This window comes from Salvelinus sp. IW2-2015, linkage group LG30 (assembly GCF_002910315.2).
Source record: "Salvelinus sp. IW2-2015 linkage group LG30, ASM291031v2, whole genome shotgun sequence".
Classification (NCBI taxonomy): Eukaryota; Metazoa; Chordata; class Actinopteri; order Salmoniformes; family Salmonidae; genus Salvelinus; species Salvelinus sp. IW2-2015.
In genome coordinates, this window is record NC_036869.1 from 4918063 (window position 1) to 4930917 (window position 12855).

Here is a 12855-nt window from a genome sequence, read left to right on the forward strand (position 1 = left end):
GGGGGACTGCAGTCACGGACACCAATTAGGACTGACTCAGGTCCAATTGGTGGCACTGGGCATTGATACGATACAGGAGGCAATTCATCTCATCTAGTGTTGAAAAATGCATCTGTTCTGCAAATTACATCATCAGACATTTTTGATCAGAATAAAAATAAAAATAAAGATGGTTCCATTGCACATTATTTCAACAAAGTTCTATCGCTCTGTCGCTACAGACAGATGAAGGGATGAATACAGTATGAAATATGATTGTTAAACCTACTGGGATGATGTTTGATTCTGCTCTGCTCTTCTGTCGATGTTGGATGGATTTTGTTCCATGATGTTGTCCCCCAGAACTTTCAAATGGCCGCAAGCAGTACCGATATTGTCTTTAGATAAAGTGTAACAATTCCACATTTAGWACAAATTAAATGACACTCATTTAAAATAAGTTTTAATTTGCAGACTTTAAGATCTCAATACTGACATTCCTTATTTAGATCAGAATGAAGATGGCTGTAAAGGCTAATAACGTTACCAAAGTATGATCCAAAGTATGATCCAAAATGGAAAATAAGAGTTAAATATTTTCCAGAAAACCTTTCTATTCACATCACAGTTAACATCAATAGTTCAAACACTTCTGATTGCCACAGTGGAAAAGAAACACAGAATATGGGACTGAGGCTAAAGGAGAGGGAGTCACGGTCAAAACCGTTGTTTTAAAAAACGGTTTAACCTTTAAAAAATTAACCAAAAAATACCTTTGTGTGTTTGACGATGTGAACAGCATATTCTGAAATATCTTTTTTTCTTCTCTTTTCTATAAACTCTTCATATAATCTCTCTCCCTTTGGCCCCTCCCATGTGGTAATATATAATACAAAAATATAGGTGGTGAATGCTCCTCCTATATATGCAAGAAGAAGATTTACAGATCCTTTTCACTTTATATAAAAGACCCAATCGACTGTGAAGAAGCACTCGCAGAGTGCAATATAATAAGGTAGCGTAAGAACTCTCCAGGCCACTCGCCGACCACCGTGAAGATTTTCATGTTTCTCAGTTCTCAGTTCAGTCTTCTAAAACGTGATGTTGGTCTGGTCTCCCAGTGAGTGTCCTTCTCGACACACATGACCCAGTCAAGGTTCCTGAAGAGTGTGCTTTATGTACCAGAGGAACGGTTCCTTGTTCCTCTGTTCGTCTCCCCAAAAATGTCTGACACGCCTCTATTGGAGTGTCTCCATCGCTATCTCCAGTCTCGATCTAAACAAAATCAGCTTGTTTCGCAAAAGCACTTTTGTTGTTCTTTTTTTTTACCTTGATATAAAATAAGAAAAACACGATGCAGTTTTTGCGGTAGCGGTCGTCAAGCGGACTTCATTATACCATTGTGCAGACTGTGTTCAGGTTGGGGTCAAACCGGACAGCTTTGCCTTCCACCGACTTGGCGCTGGTGTTGTACATGGGGTTCTCGAAGGCCGCCTGGCCGTTGTTGTTCTCGTGGACGGAGCAGCCTGTGTACTGGGTTTTAGGAGTAGTCCTAGAGAAGGACAAATACATGGTTCTGACTCAATGTAGAACAAGAGTCAGTATAATTCAACATGTAGCCTATCTAATATGTACTGGGTTTTAAGAGAAGTCCTGTGGAGGAACACAGCAATGGTTTATGGTTTTATATGTGAATAACAGCAACCCGTATGTCAAACWAATTCTATGGATCACGTGTCAAATTCATTCCACGGCGGGCCGAGTGTCTGCGGGTTTTTGCTCCACCCTTGTACTTGATTCACGAATTAAGGTAACTAATTAGTGTGGAACTCTTCTCACCTGGTTGTCTAGGTCTTCATTGAAAGGAAAAAACAAAAACCCGCAAACACTAGGTCCTCCATGGAGTTTGACACCTCTGCTATAGATCCTGACGGAGTAGCACAGTATAGATGGAGGATCTTAATTTGAGCCAGTTTATTACAGTAGGAAGATAATCCTGCGGCAACAAGAAATGCTAATTATTATGTGGATTATAATTAATGGACCTTTTTGTAGGGGTTGAGACATTTTTCGTAAGGAAAAATCAAGTCAAGTGGAAATTAAAATCTTCAGAAGCCTTTTTAAACCTCAAATACACTATTGCAGGAAAGTTATCCTGCAACAGGGTGATCAACTTAAGATCATACATCTGTATGTGGCCTTTACTGTGAATTCAGCCCACAGTATAAAAATAGCTGGTGGTGGGTAGGTACACTTACCTCTGTTTGTAAAGATAAAACCCGAAGCCTGCAAATATCAGGGCGAAAAAAGGCACAAGGATRGCTATGGCCACAGAGCTACTGTTTGTKCCATGAGGTGGGTTGGATGAGTTATTACTCTCTGACATGTTCAYACCTGTGTGGGAGAGGAGACATAGGAACAACATTAATATTCTCACACTCACCTTTTGGCCRATATCAACTATCCATTACATACATGTTTATTTCTATATACTGAAAGGCCACAATATTGTTGACATTGAGAAAGCTGATATAAAAACCATAATGTTTACCTAGCCTCTGCAGTCCAAACTGGCCGTAGTCTCTACCCTGTATGAAGCCCTGAAAGACGTATGTGGCACCGTCAGGTTCTGCAGACACCTAGGGAGACAGATATGGCCAGTCACTAAGTTAGTCATTCAGTCAGTGAGTGTGTCGGTCAGTCAGTGAGTCACTTATTTCTTTGAATGACACTTTTCACTATGGGGTTACGTTTTAAAGGAAAAATCTACATTTTCAGGACAGCATTTGAGGCCATTTTGTAATAAACATGAAGTAAAAATGTCCAACAAATAAATGTCCATTGATATGTCTAACAAATGTCAATTTCAACATTTTACACCACATCAGATTGTTATTAAGATATGTAAGTCTGCTAAATGACTAACATGTAAATGTTTCAATTCCACAAATCCTTCCTGTTAGTAAATAACGGTAAACTTACAAAACCGTCCATGGACCACGTCTCCTCCTTGACCTTGCCCAGCGTGGTGTGAGTCGACGTTTTCACATGGTACATCAGCAGCATCAACCGTGCTTCTTGGCTCTTATAGACACCTGCAGCACAACAGAACACAGGGGGACAAGAGGGTCAATGTGAGGCCAGGGTACAACACTGATATAACTGTTGGTACTCAGGGGAGACGATCACAGACAATGACCCCATGATGATGGTCTCCCTCGCTTATCTCACTGTCTGTCTATCTGTCTCTCTGGCTGGAAAATGAAAGCAGGTGATATGAACACTCATTGAGCCATATTCTTCAACCATGGAGCAATTTCCAGCAGTAGAACACTCATCAACTGTACTTCCTATTTTTAACTGCCTCCTGCAATTGAAGGCAAAGAAAGGGAGCACCATATTAAGGCCTACCAGAGGTCCCGGCCCTTCTCTACCTCTGCAGCTCTGAACTGACTGATGTACACAGTGGTAGTAATAAGACACATTCAATTAACACACCCAAACCATTTCCWGGCCTCTCTAAATGTAAAATAAGCTGTTATTAAAAACACAAAATGGCCACCTCCATCGCCTCAGTGTTATGATTACATTGTGATCCCTATATCTCCCAGACACGGTCATTTCTTCTCAATGAGTATGTGAATGAATAGTTCTTCATTCACCTGTCTAAGTCATAATTGGCGACGGCTGGGCAATTCCCAGTCCAATTTAAATGGAGAAGATTAATTAGATGATGTAAATGACATGTCAGCTGGGGCTAAAGGCATTCGTGGAGAAACGAGGGGGGTAAGAGCGAGGGGGAAGGAGCAAGGGGGGAAGAGGCCTCGACACTCCGGATAATTATGGTAAATCCGTCAAAGATTTGTCAGATCGGATTAAAATTTCATTTAAGCGAAATTGGGGAGGGGTTTTACACGTCTGTTAGGCTATATAAATGAAGTACATTAAGGGACAGAATCATTTGCATTTTAGGGACGTCTATGTGAAAACGAATATATAAAATAAATGAGTCATCAGGATCATCAGCCAGGTTGTTCAAGATTGACATCGAAATTGGAAGTCTATCCATGTCCTGAACACATCGGGAAATGCCTTCAAAACCAGCCACTAGGGGTAACAGTGAGCCCTATTACTACCAAGTAGCCTTGGGTTTTGCTAAGGCGTTGTGGACGGGGGTGGTGGATGGGGGTAATAAAATCAAACTTTATTTGTCACATGCGCCAAATACAAGTGTAGATTTTACCGTGAAATGCTTAATTACAAGCCCTTAACAAATAGTGCAGTTCAAGAAGAGTTATGAACATATTTATCAAGTAGACTAAAATAAAAAGTTATAATAAAAAGTAACACAATAAGAATAACGATGCTATACACAGGGGCACCGGAACCGAGTCAGTGTGCGGGGGTACAGGTTAGTTGAGGTAATTTGTACACGTATGTGGGGATGAAGTGACTATGCATAGATGATAAACAACGAGTAACAGCAGTGTACAAAAGGGAGGGGGGGGGTCAATGTAAATTGTCCGGTGGTGATTATATTAATTGTTCAGCAGTCTTATGACTTGGGGGTAGAAGCTGTTGAGGAGCCTTTTGGTCCTAGACTTGGCGCTCCAGTAACGCTTGCCGTGCGGTGGCAGAGAAAACAGTCTATACTGAAGTCTTTGACAATTTTATGGGCTTTCCTCTGACACCAGGTCCTGGATGGCAGGAAGCTTGGCCCCAGTGACGTACTGGGCTGTTCGCACTACCCTCTGTAGCACCTTACAGTCAGATGCCGAGCAGTTGCCATACCAGGCGGTGATGCAACTGGTCAAGATGCTCTCGATGGTGCAGCTGTAGAACCTTTTGAGGATCTGGGGACCCATGCCAAATCTTTTCAGTCTCCTGAGGGGGAAAAGGTTTTGTCATGCGCTCTTCCCGACTGTCTCGGTATGTTTGGACCATGATAGTTCGTTGGTGAAGTGGACGCCAAGGAACTTGAAACTCTCGACCCGCTCCACTACAGCCCCATCGATGTTAATGGGGGCCTGTTTGGCCCGTCTTTTCGATCAGCTCCTTTGTCTTGCTCACATTGAGGGAGAGGTTGTTGTCCTGGCACCACACTGCTGACGTCCTCCCTATAGGCTGTCTCATCGTTGTCGGTGATCAGYKTTACCACTGTTGTGTCGTCAGCAAACTTAATGATGGTGTTGGAGTCGTGTTTGGCCATGCAGTCGTGGGTGAACAGAGAATACAGGAGGGGACTAAGCCCCAGTGTTAAGGATCAGCGTGGCAGATGTGTTGTTGCCTACTCTTACCACCTGGGGGCGGCCCATCAGGAAGTCCAGGATCCAGTTGGAGAGGGAGGTGTTTAGTCCCAGAGTCGTTAGCTTAGTGATGAGCTTCATGGGCACTATGGTGTTGAACGCTGAGCTGTAGTCAATGAACAGCATTATCACATAGGTGTTCCTTTTGTCCAGGTGAGAAAGGGCGGTGTGGAGTGCGATTTAGATTGTGTCATCTGTGGATCTGTTGGAGCGGTATGCGAATTGGAGTAGGTCTAGGGTGTKCGGGAGGATGCTGTTGATGTGAGCCATGACCAGCCTTTCAAAGCACTTCATGGCTACCGACGTGAGTGCCACGGGGTGGTAATCATTTAGGTAGGTTACCTTCGCTTCCTTGGGAACAGGGACTATGATGGTCTGCTTGAAACATGTAGATATTACAGACTCGGTCAGGGAGAGGTTGAAAATGTCAGTGAAGACACTTGACAGTTGGTTCACGCATGCTTTGACTACATGTCCTGCTAATCCGTCTGGCCCAGCGGCTTTGTGAATGTTGACCTGTTTCAAGGTTTTGTTCATATCGGCTACCAAGAGCGTTATCACACAGTCATCCAGAACAGCTGGTGCTCTTCATGCCTCAGTGTTGCTTGCATCGAAGCGAGCATAAAAGGCATTTKGCTTCTGGTAGGCTCGCGTCACTYYGCAGCTTGCGTCTGGGTTTKCCTTTGTAGTCCGTAATAGTTTATCAAGCCCTGCCACATTCGACGAGCGTCCGAGTCGGTGTAGTAGGATTCAATCTTAATCCTGTATTGATGCTTTGCTTGTTTGATGGTTCGTCTGAGGGCATAGCGGGATTTCTTCTAAGCATCCGGATTAGTCTCCTGCTCCTTGAAAGCGGCAGCTCTAGCCTTTAGCTCGATGTGGATGTTGCCTGTAATCCATGGCTTCTGGTTGGGATATGTATGTACAGTCACTGTGGGGACAACGTCGTCGATGCACTTATTGATGAAGCCGATGACTGAGGTGATATAGTCCTCAATGCCATTGGATGTATCCCAGAACATATTCCAGTCTGTGCTAGCAAAACAGTCCTGTAGTGTAGCATCCACATCATTTGACCACCTCCCTATTGAGCGAGTCACTGGTACTTCCTGCTTTAGTTTTTGCTTGTAAGCAYGAATCAGGAGGATAGCATTATGGTCAGATTTGACAAATGGAGGGCGGGGGAGAGTTTTGTATGCATCTCTGTGTGTGGAGTAAAGGTGGTCTAGGATTTTRTTCTTCTCTGGTTGCACATGTGACATGCTGGTAAAAATTTGGTAAAACTGATTTAAGTTTGCCTGCATTAAAGCCCCCGGCTACTAGGAGCGCCGCTTCTGGGTGAGCATTTTCTTCTTTGCTTATGGCCTTTAGAGTTGGTTGAGAGCGGTCTTAGTGCTAGCTTCGTTCTGTGGTGGTAAATAGACGGCTACYAATAATATATTTGAGAACTCTCTTGGTAGATAGTGTGGCTYCAGCTTATCATAAGGTACTCTACCTCAGGCGAGCAATACCTCGAGACTTCTTTAATATTAGACATCGCGCACCAGCTGTTATTGACAAATAGACACACACCCCCASCCCTCGTCTTACCAGAGATAGCGTCTCTGTTCTGCCGGTGCATGGAAAATCCTGCTAGCTCTATATTGTCCGTATCGTCGTTCAGCCACGTCTCGGCGAAACATAAGATGGTACAGTTTTTGATATCCCGTTGGTAGGATAATCTTAATCGTAGGTCATCAATTTTATTTTCCAATGATTGCACGTTAGCAAGAAGAACGGATGGCAGTGGGAGTTTACTCGCTGGCCTCCGGATTCTCAGAAGGCTGSCCGATCTGCGGCCCCTTTTCCTGCGTCTTTTCTTTACACAAAAGGCTTGGATCTGMGCCTGTTCCAGTGAAAGCAGGAWATTCTTCTCGTCGYACTCATTAAAGGAAAAAGTTTATTCTGGTCCGTGGTGAGTAATCGCTGTTCTGATGTCCAGAAGTTATTTTCGGTCATAAGAGATGGTAGCAGCAACATTATGTACACAATACATTAAGTTAGTACCATAACCCCGGATGATTGATCCCAGTTATGGAGACTGGTTTTACATTTTTTGTTTTAACCCTATCCCAAACCTTAACCCTTACCTTAACCATTTGGAATGACTGCCTAAACTTCATGTTTTAACCTTATCCAAAACCTTAACCCTTAACTTCTAAATTTGACATTAGGATAAATGGAACCATACAGAGCAGCAGGAGCAACAGTAACACTTCAAAATGTGATGTTTGGAGAATGTGAATGAATGTCTAATGTCTAATTCAAAACGCATCACCTCAAAACACCTTCTCAGATCAGACAGACCATGATTGCCCATTTGAATGTTCGCAAATGTCCTCCACACAGGCAAATAAACTACTTAATTGAATTTCCCACTAAGTAGATACAGTCCTAAATGGATACCATCTGACATTAAGGCCCTACCACTCAAACGAAGTCAGCTATGTTTAGTAACACTCAAGTCTAGTCATATGCATACTGGGGGAGAGAAACTCTGCATCTGAAACTCTACAGAGTGGTACATGATGACATTTTTTACAACACTCTGATAGGTGTTGCTGGGGTAATACATAACTGTGTGTGTGTGCATGTGTGTTCAAGGAGTGGCTAGAGACCTTCCCTAGCGTCAACCTCTCTGTGTAATATGGAGTGAAATGGGGACGGCGTACCTGAAAGCAGCAGTTCCATGTTGCTATTGGTCAAGGTGACGTTAACCCTTCCCGTGGTGGAATTAAAGCTCGTGATACTCAGAGTCATTGGTTGTTTTCTTCCCTTGTAGTTGTATGAACCCTTCCAGATATAGTTAGGAGCAAAGACGTCATCAGGAACTGAAACAGGGCAAAGAAAATATTGATTATTAGAGGACCTTGGTTGTGCCTGAGGTTGGTTGAGCGGTTAAACCCACTGCCCTCTGCACACCCTGCCTGCATGGGATCGAATCCCGGCCCCAGCGGTCTTCACACTGTCTTCCCTTTATCAATCTCCCTGTTCATTTGTATCCATCGTTTCAATAAAACTTTTAAAAGTTTGGGGAAAGAGAGAAAAAGAGGACCTTGGTTGAGTAAAAAAAATATCTTGAAATATACTACGACCTTACATTCCACCAGATAATAAACTACACTTTGGAGGTAAATTAAAATAAGTGAACTATTRCTTTAAATGCATACTGACCAGATATTGAGTGTCTGGCCGAATGGCCGCATCACACATCTCAAACCCCTAAACTAATGCAATGTTGAGGCCAACACTTATTAATACAGATCCATATACAGTGTGTGTCCTTGCACAGGGGTTGTTAAGTTACTGCTACACATGCATCCTCCGTGTAACCTTCTATAAGTCTGTTTGATTCATGATTGATCAAATAAACAGTACTACTAGTGTTCACAGACAGGGCCCCTGAGCTTTCACCCTCAGAGTATATCAAACTTGTAAATGACCTCCAAGCTTTTCAAAAACTTACTCCCTCTCCAAGTTTATAAATGTTAAACTTGTTATGAAGGCAGTGGAAACTTTGGCATGGTTGAGCTGCTATCTCACGGCATCACGACAGATGACTCCATAGAAGAGAGATAGAGAGAGAGAGACATAGAGAGACAGAGAGAGAGAGACTGCCAGGCCGTGCTGCCTGGACATTTTATCGTCAAACTCACTCTCTCCATTCTTCATTAACTTCTCGTCCCTCAAGAGGGGCACTCAAGAATGCATTAAGGATACCAGTCCTTCTGAGGTGCTATTAGCGAAGCCGTGGATCCAAATGAAGTTGTTCATATTCATTCTGTTGTGATTACGGATCTGACCCGCTGCTAACTGCCGCATGTATACTTTAGACAAGTACAGTCAGAGTAGTCTTTTGTTATGGAATCAGAAACTGCTCTGATGACGCTACTTGTAATGGTGTGTGTGTGTGTGTGTGTGTGTGTGTGTGTGTGTGTGTGTGTGTGTGTGTGTGTGTGTGTGTGTGTGTGTGTGTGTGTGTGTGTGTGTGTGTGTGTGTGTGTGTGTGTGTGTGTGTGTGTGTGTGTGTGTGTGTGTGTGTGTGTGTGTGTGTGTGTGTGTGGGCTACTGTAATGATGTGCGTGTGTGTGTCGTGATAGCATTTCAGTCAGGCACTCACCATTCAGCTTGGGACTGGGTGTCCCTGCCACTGGCTTGATGGGCTTCTCTGAGAGTTTGGACCCGGCTAAGGTGATGGGAGACAAAAACAGCATTAGTAGTACTACTACTTTTTTCACCTCAACTTCCCCAAGTGGGACTTCTAATCATGTATTAATGTGCTTCAGCACCACACATCAAGAGATAATGCAACTAACTCATTGATGGCGAATCCTCAATTCTATTGRGTGGTAATAGCATAGCCATATATTTAGAATTTGTAAATGTATGGCTCTGGATAATATTCCTAAATAAAACACATACGGTGTGTTCTGTGATGTAAAAGTCAAGCATGGAATCTTCTGCTAGTTATAGTAAATCAAATCAAATCATAGTTTATTTGTCATATGCACGTGATACAGCGATGTGCACACAGTACAATGACATGCTTACTTGCAAGCTCTTCTCTTATGACAATTGCTAATAAAAGGTATAGAAAGGTGTACAAAGTAAGAAACACAGAAATAAGCACGCATGTGGTAATGCAGTAGAATGTGTTAAGTGGCAGAGGCCCTCTACAGTTGACAGTGAAGGTAAGTCACAGTGGTGGGGACAGGACTACTGCACAGGGCCAAACGACCAGTCCACCAAGGACAAGAAACAGATCCTGTGTCTCCAATGGCACCCCAGTCCRTATTTAGTGCACTACTTTTGGTCAAATTCAGTGTGCTAGATAGGGACTATGGTGCCGTTGGAGACGCAGGCAGAAGCCTGATCCTGTTTGTTCCAGTGGCATGATAGAAGCTAGAATAACACAAGATTCCGCATGCTGCAGTGGTAGCAGAACAGCCTGGCACAGTGGGAACTTCTCCCACCGCATTCCATGTCTCTCCCATCTGTTTGTGTTTGTAATTACTCTGGGGCCTGAGGTGCACAGCTGCACAACGCAGCAGTGGCGAGGACTGTGTCTGCACGTATGTGAAGTGTGTTCCGTACTATTGCAGCTGCAGTCATGACCTGCGGCACAAGAGAGCCTCTGTCCCATATCAGCATATGCCATGCTACACACACAAGCACGCAAACAAATGGCTACGGTTAGCATTGGGAGAAAGTTAGGGGGAACTTCACCCTGGAGCCACACAGACACACACAAACAAACACACTGGCCATGTCGGCCTGTACCTCGACAAATGGGCATCTTCCCGGTCCAGGTACCGTCGGACTTGCAGATGCGGTGTTCCGAGCCCCCGGACAGGAAGAAGCCGGTCTGGCAGGAGTAGAGGAGGGTGTAGCCAAACCCTGGCAGGTCCATCCCCATCACCTCCACATGGGCCGGGCTCTCTGGCTGCTTACACGAGTGGGCTGAAGAGGGGGAAAGACAGGGGGAGAGAGGGGAAGGAGAGGGGGGAGAAGAAAAGAGATTGGGAAAGGTGGGAAAAGAGAGAGAGAGAGAGAGAAAAAGGGAGGAACAAAAGAGAATGAGAGAGAGAGGTAAGAAAGGGCAGAGAGAAAGAGGAGAGAGAGACGAAGAAAGAGGGAAAAAAGAAGAGAGAGAGAGAGAGTGAGAGATGGGGCAGAGAGACAAAGGAACAGAGAAAGAGAGAAATCGGAGGAACAAGGAGAAAATGAGAGAGAGGTAGAGAAAGGGAGAGAGAGAGAGAGAGGGGGAGGGTTAGAGAGACAAAGGAGAGAGAGAAAGAGAAAAAGAGGATCAAAGAGAATGAGAGAGAGGTAGAGAAATGGGACAGAGTGAGAGAGCGAGAGAGAGAGAGAGAGGGCAGAGAGAGAGAGAGAGAGGGCAGAGAGAGAGATGAAGAAAAAAATTAAAGAGACATACTGCTATGGCTCTTCTCACCATCTGCCCTTTATGGGGTCACCATCAAAGCTCTGTTGAATTCTTTTGTTTCCTTTTATATTGTTTTGTAGAGTCACTGGCTGGTATCTGTCTTTCTTTCATGACTGTACTTTGTGTATGCTGCACCTGCAGAAGCACGTACACTACTTCTGAACTGATTCACTGGCTTCTTAGAACACCACCCCCCAAACACAATGCATTATGCACTATAAAGACATCTGCTATGGCTGCACTGTGTGTGAATACGACTGGTTACTTTCTCAGGGATGGATGGTTGCATTCTACACAGTCTACAGAGATGGTCCGGAGTTGAGTTGAGCAACCCATAGAGGTGAGACAGACACTGATGTGTTGTGGCAGACTGCACAGAGACAGAAAGAAGTGTGTGTGTACCTGTCAATCCCCCAACCCATGAAAGATCAAACAGTAGGAGATGCTCAGTCATTCAGATAAGCCAGTGGACCACTATCATCCATCTTTGATCAAAAGGGACTGGGATTAGGTCTGTGGAGGGAGCAATGCTCCAACTAACCCACCAATGCTCTTTTATCTTTGGGTCTTTTTTGTTTGTGTGTGGAAGGTTTGTGTGTGGTGTGTGGTGTGTGTGTGTGTGTGTGTGTGGTGTTGTTGGTGTGTGTGTGTGTGTGTGTGTGTGTGTGTGTGTGTGTGTGGTGTGTGTGTGTGTGTGTGGTGTGTGTGTGTGTCCAACACCGGAGGGGGTGGGGTGGGGGGGTGGGGGAGTGAATCTTGTGGCAGATGAAAGATTGTTAGAGGTTATGGTGACTTATTTTGTGTTTGTTTTCTGAAATTCCAATATCAAAAAGACTATGAACATTAACTTTCTATTACATTACACAGTATGAGTAATACTACAAATAGTTTACTATATTCAATGTCATCTGTGTGACACTGGGTGTTGCCATTTCTTCACACATGATATTGAAACAGAAAATCAAACACTTGGCAGAATATAGGCTAATTACAAAAATAGTTAAATGTAGTTATGAGTGGAGATACTTGGAGTGAATGAACTGCAATCTGTCGGCTTAGATTGGGAGCCATCTGTCAGTGCTCTCTAAGTCAGCCTCGTAACAAACTGGTTTTAATGGAGTTCGCTTTGACTCTATCTTCCTATGGCTGGGCAGACAGATTGTGGCAGTGGAGAGAGAGAGAGAGAGAGAGAAGAGAGGAGCGAGACGAGAGAGAGAGAGAGAGAGAGAGAGAGAGAGAGAGAGAGAGAGAGAGATGAGAGAGAGAGAGGAGAAAGAGAAGATGCCGAGAGAAAGTGAGTACCGCAAGTCAGAGAGAAGAGAGAGAGAGAGACGGTATGCCAAGAGAGATCCTGTAGCCGAGCATGGCACACGAGATCAGAGATGACGAGTAGAAGTACTCTCGATCGGTGCTGGCGAATTATCTCGTCTCTTAGTCGACGTCAGAGAGAGAGTTCTCTCATCAGTCTCAGTCGTTCGGTCTCATCCAGAGATCGTCGTAAGGAGAGTCGAGAGATATCTCTGAGAGGCAGAGAGAGAGATGAGAGATCGACGACGATGGGTAAGAGTAGGTAGAACAGAGATGACG

General features: G+C 44.2%; 1 protein-coding gene across 1 annotated transcript in view; it reads right to left on the reverse strand.

Moving 5' to 3' along the window:
• Positions 1-425: 425 nt before the first annotated feature.
• LOC111954931 (CUB and sushi domain-containing protein 3-like) overlaps positions 426-12855 on the reverse strand; it is a 32662-nt gene continuing 20232 nt past the window's right edge. Inside the window, exons 5-11 of the mRNA XM_023974869.2 lie at positions 10605-10784; positions 9445-9510; positions 7997-8155; positions 2962-3074; positions 2531-2618; positions 2238-2373; positions 426-1531 (exon numbers count right to left, since the gene is read on the reverse strand). Of these exons, the coding sequence (XP_023830637.2) occupies positions 1372-1531; positions 2238-2373; positions 2531-2618; positions 2962-3074; positions 7997-8155; positions 9445-9510; positions 10605-10784 (902 nt within the window). The 3' untranslated portion in view covers positions 426-1371. The remainder of the gene's footprint in view (positions 1532-2237; positions 2374-2530; positions 2619-2961; positions 3075-7996; positions 8156-9444; positions 9511-10604; positions 10785-12855) is intronic.